General features: G+C 36.4%; 1 protein-coding gene across 5 annotated transcripts in view; it reads left to right on the top strand.

Annotated features, from left to right (window-relative positions):
• The first annotated feature begins 148 nt into the window (after window positions 1-148).
• The window catches only part of RAD17 (RAD17 checkpoint clamp loader component), a 37922-nt gene continuing 20876 nt past the window's right edge, over window positions 149-17194 (top strand). For 3 of the 5 annotated variants that reach the window (XM_060635607.3, XM_060635606.3, XM_060635610.3), the window contains exons 1-10: window positions 149-271; window positions 586-630; window positions 1522-1625; window positions 4350-4604; window positions 5136-5219; window positions 9164-9320; window positions 10251-10387; window positions 11699-11751; window positions 11832-11957; window positions 12050-12119. In XM_060635607.3, coding sequence (XP_060491590.2) covers window positions 256-271; window positions 586-630; window positions 1522-1625; window positions 4350-4604; window positions 5136-5219; window positions 9164-9320; window positions 10251-10387; window positions 11699-11751; window positions 11832-11957; window positions 12050-12119 — 1047 coding nt within the window. In that variant the 5' untranslated portion in view covers window positions 149-255. Of the gene's footprint in view, window positions 272-585; window positions 729-1521; window positions 1626-4349; window positions 4605-5135; window positions 5220-9163; window positions 9321-10250; window positions 10388-11698; window positions 11752-11831; window positions 11958-12049; window positions 12120-17194 lie in introns of those variants that run through there. The other 2 variants (XM_060635608.3, XM_060635609.3) reach the window with 2 other exon arrangements.

Here is a 17194-nt window from a genome sequence, read left to right as displayed (position 1 = left end):
TTTCAGTGCAGTGTCCCAGGCTGGGGCACAGGTCAGGTCCGCGTTTCGGGTCAGGCAATGCGGTAGATGCCTAAGTCACAGGCACCGTTGGCGGCCGCCCTTCTGCCTGTGTCGCGGAAGCGCCGACGGGTCTAAAAGGTCCCCGGGAGGCGGGACCTCTGAGAGGCTCGGCGCTGAGCCCGGGTAGGGCCAGGTGGTTGCCCTTCCGCTGGTGGAGAGCTTGGGCTCCTCCGCTCCTCTCCGCCCACGAGGGGGATGCAGCTCCCGGAAAGTAAGGCCGCCGCGGCTGCGGCTGTAGTATATATATGTTCTAGAGACTCGAACCCATCTCTGCCTTAACGCCTCCCCGAGCTCTCTTAGCTCCTCCTCCCGACCTGCCCATCCCATTTGGAGATGAGAGGGTGGGGGTGCAGAACTCTGGCCTGGGGTCGGGGCACGCGAACGCATCTCGGCTGATTAGTAGCTTTGACGTTTGACGAATGTCTGGTCTTAGTATCTCCCCGCAGTGTGTGTGGCGGGGGTGGGAGGGTGAGTAGGCCAGAAATATTCTTGAAGGTCTTTTCTACCTCTGACGTCTCATTTCAGGAAACTGGCATCCATCATCTGGGACACTTTTCTTTTTTAAAGGAGGTAATTGTCAGTCTTGTTTCCAAAGAGCGACCAGAGTCCTGATCGTAAAAACAGTCTGCATCTTTTATTTCGACCTGCCAGCTATATTTATCCAACAGGTGTTTTTTTCCACCTATGTATCTCTGAAACTCCAAAGCAAAAACCTATCTAATCATGAACAATTTGTGTGTGTTGGGGGGGGGGGGGTGTACAGTTTGTTTTATCGTGTATGGAAGCTATTACACATATAAACTGTGTACATCCAAACCATAAAGCCCAATACACTTTCCAATTTATAAGTTTGCAGACCTTAAACTTTGCTTGTAGCTAATTTAAAATTGGTGAATTCACTAGTTTATATAAACATTAAAGAATTATTAAAGTCAGAAAATACAGTGTTACCCCCAAATTTCCTAGTATGTTCAATTAAGGAAAACAGTTATAGTTATTATACAGTTAGATTTAAACTCTTTTTCCAAAATAAGTGGAAGTATGAATTTGTTATGTGGTCAGTTTTTTTTTTTTTTTTTTTTTTTTTAATTTTGTGGGGAAAAAAAACCTGCAGTGGTAATTTAAAATGAAGGAAATTTTAATTTTCACCATAAGAACACAAATAGAATTGTCTGATTTTTTTTTTACTGACAAAATGTGAAGTATGTGTTTTTTCTGTTTTCTCTAATATATTATTGAGTACATGTGAAAGACTACACTTAACACAAGTAGGTTATTTGACGTTGTAGTAATTGAAAGTATACTTTGTTGTAGCATTTTGACTTCGTTATGTATATTTGCTATGTTATCTTTCACTAGTTTTTGAACTTCTCTTATACTGTTGATTACAATGGTATATGTCACCATACCTCTATATTACAGTTTTTCCTATTTTGAAATTTTTTTCTTTTTTTTCTCTAGGTGAAGTATACTTTAATGTACTACAGGTTGTATACTACGGATGGGAACTATTAAAGTTTATAATGTCAAAAACTTTTCTTAGACCAAAGGTATCTTCCACAAAGGTATGACACACTAAAATGGCCATGTAATAATTGTCCAAAAAGAATGGTAAATTTTGTGTATGTTCTTAATGACTTATTATTGCCATCAAAGTAACAATGCCCAGTATGTGATGTAATTAATGATCTAAAAATTGTGATAGTAAGTTGTGAAGTGACTAAAACCACAACAATTTTTAAAAAGTGATTAAAATCTCAGTTGCAAAGAAAAGCCTGAAAACTCTTAAATGAAAGGTCAGTAGAAGAAAAAGAAATATATGAGTCTTAGTTGGTGTTAAAGCATAACAACAAGCCGTGCCTCTTAGAAACCTTAGTTCTCACTAAGGCTAGTGGGTAGAGTAGGTCGGGGGTCAGGTGGTATCATACTCATTTGCAGGGTACCTGTTTTCTAGTGGTGGGTCTTATTTTTCTCTGATCTTAAATAAGTGATTAAACTTTGCTCTTTCTCAGTCTTTTTTTTTTTTTTTTTCCCAGTAGATGGGAGTCCACATTTATATAAGAAATAAAACTGTAAAGTGTATAAGTAACATGTAGATCAGAACTATGAGATCAGGGGTGCCTGGGTGGCCCAGTTATTTAAGGCTCTGATTTTGATTTCAGCTCAGGTCATAATTTCATGATTTGTGAGTTTGAGCCCTTGAGTGAGGTTCTCAGTGGCAGTGTAGAGCCTGCTTGGGATTCTCTTTCTGCCTCTCTCTCTGCCCCTCCCTTCCTCCTGTGCTCTCGCACAGTCGTTCTTTCTCTCTCTGTCTCTCTCTCTCTCTCTTAAAAATAAATATACATATAAGAAAATAGAATTACAGCGCCTGGGTGGCCCAGTCAGTTAAGCACCTGACTTCAGCTCACATCGTGATATCATGTGGTTTGTGAGTTCAAGCCTGCATTTGGGCTGTCTGCTGTGAGTGCAGAGCCCATTTTGGATCCTTTGTCTCCCTCTCTCTCTGCCTCTCCCCTGATCTCAAAAATACATAAACATTAAAAAAAAAAAAAAAAAGAATTGCGATATCAGATTTGCTATCAAAAGGTTTACTATAGCAAATGATATTTTTACATACTCTTAAAATACAAGAAAAGAGCCAAAATTGTATTGCCACTAACAGTCTTGGAGAAGAGGAAATGAATTAGGTGGCTATGACTGAATTTTTTTCCCACAGGTCTTCATTCCTTTACCCACTGGTGATAATATTCCTAACTTTTTGTCCTTAAAGTGGGAGTGAAATGTGACTTTCATTCCTAAAATACTTCTAAATCTCAACTTGCATTTCCTTAGCATTGTCTAATATGTGGTACACAACTATGGCTGAGTATTCAATGAAAATGTACCCTAGGTTTCCCCTTGTTACCCAGCCAGGGAATTTCAAAAGCCAGTACTAAGCTAGGTTTTTCTAGATTTACACCGTAGGAATGTTAAGAAATTTCATCTTAAAAATTTTAGTTACTAAAAAGAACTTTTTAATACTCCCAAATACTTTTAGGTTTTGTTTTTTTTTTAATGTTTGCTTATGTTTGAGAGAGCGCAAGAGCACACAAGCCAGGGAAGGGTGGAGAGAGAGGGACACAGGATCTGAAGCAGGCTCTGCGTTGTCAGCACAGAGCCCTTCGTGGGGCTCGATCTCACGAGTGTGAGATGATGACCTGAGCCGAAATCAAGAGTTGGACGCTTAACCAACTGAGCCACCCAGACACCCCTAAATATTTTTAGGTTTAAATTGCTTAATTCGTCATTTTTCTCTGTGTATCCATACAAAGGATTCTAAAGAAAAGTTGATGATAAAGGGAACTGTAGAGAGACCAACAGTTTCTAGAGACCAGAAGCACATGAGATAGAACTCACTGATTTTCCTGTTCTATTATCCCAATTCTGTTTTCCTAGACAAATCTAAGAAACAGATCATCCTCCTTGGAAAGCCTGCCTCCCTTTATTGAAAATAGTATTTGCTTTACAGGCTAAAGAGAAATATAATCAAGTCATAATTAGAAATTATTCATAGCGGGGTGCCTGTGTGACTCATTCAGTTGAGCATACGCCTTCATCTCAGGTCCTGATCTCACGGCTCATGAGTTGGAGCCCCACATTGGGCTCTGTGCTGGTAATGCTGCGTCTGCTTGGGGTTCTCTCTCTTACCTCTCTCTCTCTCTGAACCTCCCCCACTGGTGCTTTCTTTCTCTTTGACAATAAATAAACTTAAAAAAAGAACAAATTATTCATAGCATCAGGATTCTTAGACTGTACCTTCATAAAAGTCAAAGCTGATAAGGATTATTTGGATAAGTATGCAGTGGTTCTTAGTTTGTGAATGTATTAATCTGGTCAAGGCAGAAGTATCACTCTTCTTATGGTTAAAATATATATATTTTAACAGTCTATTTCCTTATTTAGTTTTGCTTCTTTTTTGGTACTTAGTTTTAATATTCTTGTTTTAGTCTACCAATGAGTTTAAGAATAATCAGTCTATTCTATACTGGGAATATTGTAATTAGTAAAAAGAATTACATTTGTATTCTATATTCCTTTAGATGGCATTCATCATTATCTTGGTTAAGTGAACAAGTATGCATTTGTACCTAGCATGAAGTAAAAAAATAACTAATAGATATAAAGCCAGATTTACTTAAAGAATTAAGTTGTGAGATTTTTGAGATATTGCAAGTATATGAATATATTTTTTGTAGCTTACTTACATAGGGAATAGAAGCAGAAAATATATTTACATTTCTTTTTTTCAGGTAACAGATTGGGTAGACCCATCATTTGATGATTTTTCAGAGAATACAGGCATCTCTATTACTGCCACGTCGTTACATGTGAATAACGCAAGTCACAGAAGAAAAAATGTGCCTTCCAGATTAGAAAGTAGCAGATTTCCAGCTAGAAAAAGAGAAAAGCCACTGTCTTCAGAACAGATTTATGGTCCAGAAAATTCAAAAGACTATTTATCTGAAAACGAACCATGGGTGGATAAATACAAACCAGAAACTCAGGTACTAAGTAGGATACAAACAAGTGTACGTAATTTAATTTCAGGAAGGAGAGGAATGTGCATTTTCAGATGATTACTCATAAAAATCTGAATGAATGAATTAGAAAAAAACAATAGTTCCTAGGTTTTTTTTATGTTCCGTTGTTTAGCATTTCTCAAGTTCTTCCAAAGTTGGACCATTGCTTATTTGTGTTAGATTTAATTTAACCCAACATAGAATTGATCTGTTTATTTTTTTCTTAAGTATAACACCTCCCTCTGTTTATTCCCTTCCCAAAATGTATTTGAGGATTTAAAAAAAATTATAAAATTCCAGACCTGCTCCAAATTTTCATAAAAAGGTATCAGCGTAAGAACGGAATTTTTCCATAACAATATAAAAAATTAAGTGTAATAACAAAGACTTTTAGTTACCTCATGTGTTACTTGTTTGCTAGTTTTTTCATTAAAAATGCTTAATTTAGATTAATGTGTACTAATGTACCAAAAATCCTTGGGTTAAAATTGTTTATTTTAAACTTGAAATTTTTAGCATGAACTTGCTGTGCATAAAAAGAAAATTGAAGAAGTTGAAACCTGGTTAAAAGCTAAAGTCTTAGAAAGGCAACCAAAACAGGTAATTTGATAAGAAATGTGTTTTACAATATATTAACATCAAATGTTTCTCCTATTTATGGTTGGTTGTAAGAAGTTAAACTTTTAGGATGACATTGTTCATTAAGTCCAGATCACATACATTAAAAGTCTTTGGTTTACTGCTTCAAGTTTTACTAAAAGACTCAGACTTTGAGTTTTCTCCTTTACTTACACCTGTCTCCCACTTACGCCCTCGTAAGTCATCATAAAGCATAATAAACCGGTTAGGGTGCTAGCATATTTAGCATATCTGATCATCTCTTGCTGAAGCAAGAGGCAAATTACTTACTAGTTTTTGTATTAAATATAGCCTGAAACAGTCATTCATTTTAAGGCTAATTTTTTTGTTTCACTTCCTAATTCTGTAATTACTCTTGGCTTCCAAGCTAGAATATTCTTTCTCTCTCTCCTTTTTTTTTTATTTTAATGTTTGTTTATTTCATGAGAGAGACAGAGTGTGAAGAGGGGAGGGACAGAGAGAGAGGGAGACACAGAATCCGAAGCAGACTCCAGGCTCTGAGTTGTCAACACAGAGCCCGGTGTGGGGCTCGAACTCACAAACCGCGAGATCATGACCTGAGCCAACTGACTGAGCCACCCAGGTGCCTCTCTTTCTCTCTTTTTTTAAACTTACTTTTTCTGAGATTTTTTCAAATGTAAAGGAAAGTAGAATAATAAAAAACTCATACTCCCATAAAGTACCCGTCATTTTTCACTTTCAAGTATTTTAAAGTAAATTATAGGTAAGTGACATTTCAGTCAGATTTTTAGAAACATCAGTATGCCTCTTTTTTTTAAATAAACATTTTCTTAATTAACTATATGTACCATTACTCTAACAAAATTAGTTATAATTCCCTAATGTTATCTAATGCTCATTTCATATGCACATTTATCCATTTGTCTCCAAAATGTCATTTACAGCTGATTTGTTACAACGAGGATCTAATCAGGGAACACCCATTGCAATGGATTGTTACACCTCTTAGGTCTTTTAAAATCTAGAACAGTACACTTCACTCTCTCTTTTTCTCTAAGACATTGTGAAGAGACCAGGCCTGGTGATACGCAGAACTCTCACATTCTAAATTTGTCAGACTGTTTCCTCTTCATGATGTCTAACTTGTTCTTCTATCCTGCATTTCCTGTAATCTGGAACTTTGAATTAAGGGCTTGATTAGACTCAAGTTGAACATTTTTGTAAGAATATTCTGTGTTGTATGGTGTATGTTTTATGTTGTCCCATATGAGAAAAGATGTTTGGTTTTCCTACTGTCTTTGATGTTAAGTTTTCACTAAATTAAGGAAATGATAGTAAAAAATCTTCATTGTGAGAAAAGTTTCCCTTGCAACTGCCATATAATCTATGGGGAGAAAATTTGACAATGTTATATGTCCAGTTCCCCAGCAGCCTTTCACCAAAATGCTTTAGCATCCATTTGCAGTCTCTGCCTGAATCAGTTTACTTTGTTAAGATTGCAAAATGGTGATTTTTAAATTCTACTTTTCTATAATTGTTAGCTGGCAGTTTTCTATACAGAAGTTTGCCAACGTTAATTGGGGCTATGTAACTACGTTTAAATACAATTCCAATTGGAAACACAGGATAGATTTTAATGGATTGCCTTTAGTTTTCAACTTTGAGATGAAGGGGTTTGTGTTTTAGTTGCCTCCAGTGGTAACAGGTCTTTCTCTTTTGAATTGAGGTTTTTTCTGTCTGGTCTGTGGATCTAACCATTTGGTTTAGTGTTGAGATAATGTATTTAAGGTAGATTTGCAGTGTCAGCATTGGTATTCCTCTGCTGGCTCAAAAAATCTCCCCTCTCTCTTTTGTGAGTACAGATTCTTGGGCAGTTTCCCTGACACACTTCTTACATCCAGGCATTTTCTTAGCTGGGCTAATATTTATATCTTTTTAGTGTTCACTATGTTGTCTCACTTACCAATACTTTGATAATGTAAACATTATCATGTGCTAAACCTACTTGTGTTACTGTTAATACTCTAATGAACTTAGGTATGTGTGTGCACATGTTGGTATTTTGGAAAATATTTCCTCTACAATTTTAAAAGCTTCTTCCCTCCAAGAAGTTAGAGTGTTACCAATCATACACTCTTTATTATACAAAAGTCCAATGATGTCAGTAATTACAAGACATTTTTATTCAAAAAAAAAATTTGGTGACTTCTAGATTTTTCTGTGGGCAAGCTAAAATTATTTTTTCTTAAATTTATTGTAAGTACTTCAAATATCTGCTGAATTTAATTTTTCAGGGCAGCATCTTTCCTTAAAATATGGTAAAACTATTACAATGTGATGAAAATGTATATAGGGGATATAGTCAATAATTAATAACTTTGTATGGTGAAATGATAAGTAGACTTATAGTCATCATTTTATAGTGTATAAAAATATCAAATCATTATGTGTACACTTGAAACTAATAGGTTATGTCATTTATACTTCAATAAAAAATAGAAAAAACTCTATTTTAGGCGATGGGAACATTAACACACAAGTCTTTATGCTTTAGTGTTCTACCTACCTCCCACTTCTCTTACTGGAAGCAAAGCTTTTGCTATGTGGCTGTGCTCACTGTATCAAAAAACAAGACACTTAACTTTATTACATAAGAAAAATACATGGGTGCCCATGTTGATCTTCCTCTTCTTTTTTTAAAAGTAATCTGCTTGGTGGTAGTCAGTTCTCATTACTTACATTAGGCATGTCCTGTAAAGTTACTAGAAACAGCGAATACTGAACCATAGTTCCTGAGAGAAATAAGTAGTTAGGTTCCTGCAGAATCATCCTCTGGCCATATTTACATCAAGTCATCAATATATAACCTTGTTTTATATTTGTTTTGGTTTAAAGACACCATGTTTAACATATATATATATATATATTTATTTATTTACACTTTTTTTTTTTTTTTTAATGCTTATTCATTATTGAGACAGAGAAAGATAGAGCTCCAGTACGGGAGGGGCAGAGAGAGGGGGAGACAAAGAGTCCAAAGCAGACTCCAGGCTTTGAGCTGTCAGCACAGAGCCTGACGCAGGGCTTGAACTCAAAAACCACGAGATCATGACCTGAGCTGAAGTCAGATGCTTAACCAACTGAGCCACCTAGGTGCCCCATATTTTTCAATCATTAAAATCATGGCCGATAGATAGCACTATAATTCATGCACTTATTTGTTTTAAAAAATGGGACTGGTTCTCTTCTGGGGCCAAGTACAAGAGCCCTTTTTATACTAGTTAGTAAAGGTAAACAGTTGAGTAAGGATTACAGTCCACCAGGGGATTAGGAAATCTTCCCCTGATATTTTTTTAGATTTAACTTTTTTATCAGATTGATAATATGAGGAGATATTACTGTGACCTACAACCTCTAGTCTGTCTTTAGAGTTCTAATTCTGGAAAAGATGTTTCTTAATACACTTTTCTTAAAAAATTTGATATCCAAACGAAGATCTTCCTATAAGGATATTATACTTATTTAATACTAAAGTGTATAATTGAAAGAGAGGTTTGTATTAAGATTGGGTTTTTGAATTCAGGTAACCTCTAAAAATATTTGTTTCAGACATTACCTGCTCAATCTAATTGACATTTAGTTGTTTTAATTTAGCTGCTAAGTAGACCTTAGTAGGGACATAATGCAAGAATGGAAGAATTATCAGAAGCTATACTTAAATTTTAGGAAAAAGACTATCTTATTTTATAGTCATAAAATACTTATGATTTATTTTATACAGTTGGTATAATCCAGATAGCATCATTGTAAAATTTAGTCACTTTATACCAGAAATTTAGTAAATATTTGTAGAAGTAATTAATATTTAGAAAGAAAATTCAAACAAAATACTCTAGCATTCCAGGTGATTTTGATTTTTTATTAATGTTTGTATTTGGTTTTAGGGTGGATCTGTTTTATTAATAACAGGTCCTCCTGGATGTGGGAAAACAACAACTCTAAAAATACTATCAAAGGAGCATGGTATTCAAGTACAAGAGTGGATCAATCCAATTTTACCAGACTTCCAAAAAGATGATTTCAAGGAGATCTTTAATTCTGGTAAGATTTGCTGTGAAGGTAGTGGAAATAGTGGGAAAAGTCTATGTTTAAAGGAGGTTTGAAACTCCCCATCTAGGGTGCCTGGGTGGCTCAGTCGGTTAAGTGTCCGACTTCGGCACAGGTCATGATCTGACGGTTTGTAAGTTTGAGCCCCGTGTCGGGCTCTGTGCTGACAGCTCAGAGCCTGGAGCCTGTTTCGGATTCTGTGTCTCTCTCTCTGCTTCTCCCCTGCTCATGCTCTGTCTCTGTCTCTCAAAATAAATAAATAAACATTAAAAAAAATTAAAAAAAAAAGAAAGAAAGAAAGAAACTCCCCATCTATATTCTTGAGATTCCCAAGATTTTTGGGTATATGTTTTTAGAAGAAATTATGTGTTGTCACTCGTATGCTAGATTGACATCTGACCACTATTAATAACTTCATAAAATAAGAATAGCAATCAAATGAAACCATATGAGAGCATTTTCTTTGATACTTCCCAGTTTTAGAGAGTAGTAATTTCAAGAGAAGAGGGGAAAGTTGCCTCCAGTAGAGGAGAATGGGATTCTTTGAGGATTAAGTCTGATCAATTGATTCATAGCACACTCATTTGGAATGTCTTCATTTTACAGGCAAAGACATAAATGTTTTTACCAGTTGGGTGACTATTATACTGACAGCTGTATTCTGAAGTTATTTAATTCCATATTACATTCATTGGTATAGAAAATTCACTGTGGTCCATGATGACTCTTGTCTTTTGAAATGTATATCTTATTTTGAATTTGAACAGTTTTGCCTAATTAGAAAAAAATCTACAATTTTGTGAGCTCCTTCAGGTATATGTGAATGTATTCAGTAACATATATATGTATATTAAGTACATATGTGTGGTGCTGATGTGTGCATAATTTGTTGAGAGTAAAAATGTTGAATGTGTTTTCTTTCAGAATCAAGCTTCCAAGTATTTCCCTATCAATCTCAGATAACAGTTTTTAAAGAGTTTCTGCTAAGAGCAACAAAATATAACAAACTACAGATGCTTGGAGATGATCTGAGAACTGATAAGAGGATAATTCTGGTTGAAGTACGGACAAATTTTGAGATCCTACTAACTATTGAGTAAATAATTACAAGATATATCTTACTGATAGTGGCGTTAACTCTCTCCATAGTATTAATCGTGGTAAAATATAATGTAAAGGCTCTGTGATAGCAGAAACCTCAGGTCTTTTCCAGTAAACTTGAATAGAGTAGCTATCAGTTGATGAACTTTAGAATTCCTGGGTGGCTCAGTCATTTGAGCATCTGACTCTTGATTTCGGCTCAGGTCATGATCTAGCAATTCGTAAGTTCAAGCTCGGTATCAGGTCTGCGTTGACAGTGAAAAGCCTGCTTGGGATTCATTCATATTCTCTCTCTCTCTCTCTCTCTCCCCCCCTCTCTCTCTCCCCCCCCCTCTCCCCCTCTCCCCCTCTCCCCCTCTCTCTCTCTCCCCCTCTCTCTCTCTCCCCCTCTCTCTCTCTCCCCCTCTCTCTCTCTCCCCCTCTCTCTCTCTCCCCCTCTCTCTCTCTCCCCCTCTCTCTCTCTCCCCCTCTCTCTCTCCCCCTCTCTCTCTCTCCCCCTCTCTCTCTCTCCCCCTCTCTCTCCCCCTCTCTCTGTCTCCCCCTCTCTCTCTCTCCCCCTCTCTCTCCCCCTCTCTCTCCCCCTCTCTCTCCCCCTCTCTCTCCCTCTCTCTCTCCCTCCCTCCCTCCCTCTCCCTCTCCCTCTCTCTCTCTCTCTCCCTCCCTCCCTCCCTCTCTTCCCCTCCCTCCCTCCCCCTACCCCTCCCCTTCTCACTTTCTTTCTTGCAAAATAAATAAACTTAAAAAAAAAAGGAAGAATTTTAGAAAGTGGTGTCTTAGTGAAAATACTGTAACTAGTAGTGACCTTAAGAAATTTGAACTGGGGGCGCCTGGGTGGCGCAGTCGGTTAAGCGTCCGACTTCAGCCAGGTCACGATCTCGCGGTCTGTGAGTTCGAGCCCCGCGTCAGGCTCTGGGCTGATGGCTCGGAGCCTGGAGCCTGTTTCCGATTCTGTGTCTCCCTCTCTCTCTGCCCCTCCCCCGTTCATGCTCTGTCTCTCTCTGTCCCAAAAATAAAAAACGTTGAAAAAAAAAAAATAATAAAAAAAAAAAATAAAAATAAAAAAAAAAGAAATTTGAACTGAAACTTGGGTTTCCCATTGATGCATTTTACTGGATAGGACATCAGCTTTTTCATGTCTTCCTTAATTTCTATAAAAGTTCTAGTTACACTACGTTGAATAGGTGACATTTTTTCCTAATTTGGTAAATATAAATCTGAAAATAAATTTACACAAGAATAAAACTAAACTAGTATTTATCATTTTTCAATAGGATTTACCTAACCAGTTTTATCGAGATTCTCATACTTTACATGAAATTCTCAGGTGAGTTTCAGTGAAGTTTTCTCAAACTTTGAATTAAATGGCAATAGCTTAAATTTCAACATTGCTATACTTTATTTTAGGAAATATGTGCATACTGGTCGGTGTCCTCTAATATTTATAATCTCTGACAGTCTTGGTGGAGATAATAATCAAAGGTTACTGTTTCCCAAGGAAATTCAGGAAGAGTGTGCTATATCAAACATTAGGTAAGAATGAAATTCTTGTTATGCTCACATTCACAAGTTATATTTTTAGGTAATCATCTAACCCTTATCTTTCTTTATAAAACTTTTGACAGTTTTAACCCTGTGGCACCAACAATTATGATGAAATTTCTTAATCGAATAGTGACCATGGAAGCTAATAAGGTAAATCTCTTAAGAACTGATTAATCTGAATCTTACATTTTATTTATAGAAAGTGAAACTTGCAGAGTTAGAGACACATATTATTTCAGTTTTTAGAATTAAAATATTTTATTACATTTGTAAGGCCTGTCATTTTAGGAAAGGCAGGAAATAGTTTTAGAAATCCGGGGGTGCCTGGGTGGTTCATTCGGTTAAGCGTTTGACTCTTAATGTTGGCTCAGGTCTTGGTCTCAACGTCATGAGTTCAAGCCCTTTGTTGGGCTCCACAGTGGGCATGGAGCCTACTTAAAAAAAAGAATCTTTAACCTTTTTCTACTATTAAACCTCACTTTCTCTTTCATATTGAAGTAAATAGTTCTTTCCTTGGCTTAGTATTCTAAATTGTGTCGATTATCAAGAGACTGTTTCCTGACGTTTAGGTAGGAGTCATCAACACTCCAACTCTACATTTGTCCTGTTGTCAGTTTTTTTTTTTTTAATCTAACATTTTTATTGTGGTAAGAAACATAAAATTTACCATCTTAACCATGTATTTTCTGATATTATGGACTATACTTGACATACAACATTCATAAGTTTAAGGTATACAACACGCTGATTTGATACACTTAACATATTGCAAAATGCTTACCACTGTGGCATTACACAATACCACCAAGTCGTGTCATTACCACTTCTTTTTTGTGGTGAGAACATTTCAGATCTACTCTCTTAGTACCTTTAAAATATTTAATACAGTGTTATTAACTATACCGTCTTAACCATTTTTAAGTGTACAGTTCAGTAGTATTAGATATATTAACGTTTTGGTGAAATGGCTATTGTCATTTTTTTTTTTAAATTACAATTCTGTTTTTATTTGTGGAGTCACAGTTACATTTTTTTATTGTGTATACAGTTGCAATGTTAACTTGAATAATTCAATTCGTTAAAAATGAGAGTTTCAGAACCAAGGAATTTCTGTGATTTAATGTTTTTCAATGACAAATAATGATGTTTTAACTGTAATTATAGTTTTATATTATTTGTATACTTTATCAAATAAAAACAGATGGGGTTTCATAGGAGCCAGTACCATGGTAGTTATTATTTAAATGGTAAATTGTTTTTTCCTTTTTAAAAAAAAAAAATTTTTTAACGTTTATTTATTTTTGAGACAGAGAGAGACAGAGCATGAATGGGGGAGGGTCAGAGAGAGAGGGTGACACAGAATCTGAAACAGGCTCCGGGCTCTGAGTTGTCAGCACAGAGCCCGACGCAGGGCTCGAACTCACGGATTGCAAGATCATGACCTGAACCGAAGTCAGACACTTAACCGACTGAGCCACCCAGGCGCCCCTGTTTTTTCCTTTAAGGTACCGAATCAGTCAAATTAGTTTCATCAGCCAAACGATTGGTCTAGTGTGTAAAAGTAAAGTTCAAATTTGTCCTTTGACTTTATTGATGAATTAATCATCAGTTGATTTTTTGAGCTTTGAAGTTGACATTTGTAGTTCTGTGTGGTCTTAAAATCTCTATTTCTAGCACAATCCAGTGATTAAAATATTATGAAATCCTTGGGTACAGAACATTCAGCTCTTTTGAGCTATTATATTAAGAAGAAAATGTAAAATGTTAATAATATAATACCTGTTAATTTAGTGGTATGATTATTAGACTTTAAGGTATTATTTAATGTTAACATTACTATCACTGCCATTATAAAAATAGTATGTATTAACTATTCCCAAACTTTATTACCATGCTTGTATCTATACAAACTATTTTATTTTTTATTTTTTATTTTTTTAATTAAAAAATTTTTTTTTTTAACGTTTATTTATTTTTGAGACAGAGAGAGACAGAGGATGAACAGGGGAGGGGCAGAGAGAGAGGGAGACACAGAAGCAGAAGCAGGCTCCAGGCTCTGAGCTGTCAGCACAGAGCCCGACGCGGGGCTCGAACTCACGAACTGTGAGATCATGACCTGAGCTGAAGTCGGATGCTCAGCCGACTGAGCCACCCAGGCGCCCCTATACAAACTATTTTAAACAGATTTATATTTCTTCCCTGTGGTTTTTATGGCTTTTAAACCAAAACCAGTGTTATTGACCAAAAAGGACAATCTAAAATATTTGAAACTATTGATTTGGCAGAATGAGCTTTGTTGGTGTGCAAATAAATATAAATGGAAAAAGAAAAACCTCCAGAAAAAAATTGGTGTAGACTTTTTTTTCTGTAAAATAAACTAACTTTCTGATGAGTTTGGGAACAAAAAATCAAATAAATCATTGGTTCCATATAAGAAAAGCTTCTTAAACTGGTTTGTACATCTGTAAGCCAAGGGGAATTAACCTTTGCTTAGCCCCTGATCTGTGACATAAATTACTCTGAGTTATTTGTCTATGGAATTTTTCTTTTCTTTCTTTTTTTTGTCAAGGAAGTGATGTTTATTTTTTTTAATTTATTATTCTGTTTTAAATTTACATCCAAAGTAGTTAGCATATAGTGCAACAATGATTTCAGGAACAGATTCCTTAATGCCCCTTACCCATTTAGCCCATCCCCCCTCCCACAACCCCTCCAGTAACCCTCAGTTTGTTCTCCGTATTTATGAGTCTCTTCTGTTTTGTCCCCCTCCCTGTTTTTATATTATTTTTGTTTCCCTTCCCTTATGTTCATCTGTTTTGTCTCTAAAAAGTCCTCATATGAGTGAAGTCATATGATATTTGTCTTTCTCTGATTAATTTCGCTTAGCATAATACCCTAAGTTCCATCCACGTAGTTGCAAATGGCAAGATTTCATTCTTTTTGATTGCCAAGTAATACTCCATTGTGTATATATTTCACATCTTCTTTATCCATTTATCCATCGATGGACATTTGGGCTCTTTCCATACTTTGGCTCTTGTGGATAGTGCTGCTACAAACATGGGGGTGCATGTGTCCCTTCGAAACAGTACACCTGTATCTCTTGGATAGATGCCTACTAGTGCAATTGCTGGGTCTTAGGGTAGTTCTATTTTTAGTTTTTTGAGAAAGCTCCATGCTGTTTTCCAGAGTGGCTGCACCAGCTTGTGTTCCCATGTTGTCATTTTTAATGCATCATTTTTTCTATCTTTGACATCAACATTATGTTAAAATAAATTGATGGAACTTCTCCCAGCAGCATGGTTCTAGGGGGAGCCTACTACTACAAATCAACTAGATCTTAAATGAAACATAATAAATTTTTTTGCACCACTTGGATCATAGAAACTGAGGGAAATCTTCAAGAGAGAGGTTGCTTTGAGGATCAAACAAAAAAATGTATGTATGAAAAGCACTTAACTGAATAAGTAAAAACTATTAATAGTGAAAAATTATAGGCAGACTCCAATAATAGAGGGAGCAGTTATTATGATGAGGTGTCATGTCATTAATTAGTGTTTTGAGAATATTTAGTGATATTGGAAAATACGAATTAATGTATTTTAACTTAATGTCAAGTTAAAAATAATAAGGTGCAAGGGGCACCTGGGTGGCTCAGTCAGTTAAGTGTCTGACTTTGGCTCAGGTCATGATGTCACGGTTCATGGATTTGAGCCCCACATCAGGGTTTGTGCTGACAGCTCACAGCCTGTAGCCTCTTTTGGATTCTGTGTGTGTGTCTCTCTCTCTGCCCCTCCCCTGCTCATACTCTGTTTCTCTCAAAAGTAAACATTAAAATAATAATAACAATAGTAAGGTACAAAGTTATAATGCTAACAATAGAAATTATATATTTAGGGGCACCTGGGTGGCTCAGTTGGTTAAGCGTCCAACTTTGGCTCAGGTCATGATCTCATACTCCATGAGTTCGAGCCCCGCATCGGGCTCTGTGCTGACAGCTCAGAGCCTGGAGCCTGCTTCAGATTCTGTGTCTCCTTCTCTTTCTGCCCCTAACCACTCATGCTCTGTCTCTCTGTCTTAAAAATAAAATAAAACATTTTAAAAAAATGAAAAAAAATTCATCTTCAGCTCTTAATATGCATCAGGCACTAAGCAAAGTATTGTTATATACCTGATCTTATTAAACCTCATTACAAATGTACAAAATTGGTACATAATCCCCATTTTATGGATGAAGAGACAGCTTTTGGGGGGAAATGACTTGCATAATATCTCACAACTATTAAGTATCAGATAGGTTTGAAGTTTTGTTCTCACTCCAGTTCACTGTGCTAAAACAAAATAATTTTCAATAACAGCAGAATGCATGTTATACTTACACCCATACATACTAGAAGAAACTACATAAAAATGCTGAGTGTGGTTAGTTCTGGATGGTAGGATTACTTGTGTTTTTTTTATGTCTTTTTGAAAATAAATCTACATTCTCTACTAGGAGCATAACTACAAATTATTATTTTTAAATACTTTATTTACTAAACATCAAGAACTAATAGACATAGTCAACATATAGCAGCTTACCACATTAACTCAAAAATTTTTTTAAGACTAAATCATCAGGGGTACCTAGGTAGTTCAGTTGGGTAAGCATCCTACTTTGGCTCAGATCATGATCTCACAGTTTGTGAGTTCGAGCCCCGCATCGGGCTCTGTGCTGACACCTCAGAGCCTGGAGCCTGCTTTTGGATCCTGTCTCTCCCTCTTTCTGTCTCTCTCTCTCTCTCCCCCTCCCCTGCTTGCACTCTGACTTTCTCTCTCTCAAAAATAAACATTAAAAAAAAAAAAAAGACCAAATCATTCAATTGCAAATGGCATTCACTTTAATAAGTTGTGTTGGAATAGTAAAAAATATACCATGGGGGCGCCTAGGTGGCTCAGTTGGTTAAGCATCCAGCTCTTGGTTTGGGCTCAGGTCGTGATCTCACAGCTTGTGAATTTGGCCCTCGCATGGAGCTCTGTGCTGACAGTGTGGAGCCTGCTTGGGATTTTGTCTCTCCTTCTGTCTCCACTCCTCCCCCGTTCATTCTCCCTCTCAAAAATAAATAAACTTTTTAAAAAAGAGAGATGGGGTGCCTGGGTGGCTCAGTCGGTTAGCGTCTGACTTTGACTCAGGTCAGGATCTTGCAATTTGTGAGTTCGAGCCCCATGTCAGGCTCTGTGCTGAC

This window comes from Panthera onca, chromosome A1 (genome assembly GCF_046562875.1).
Source record: "Panthera onca isolate mPanOnc1 chromosome A1, mPanOnc1 haplotype 2, whole genome shotgun sequence".
Lineage (NCBI taxonomy): Eukaryota > Metazoa > Chordata > Mammalia > Carnivora > Felidae > Panthera > Panthera onca.
This window is presented reverse-complemented; position numbering and strand designations above follow the sequence as displayed.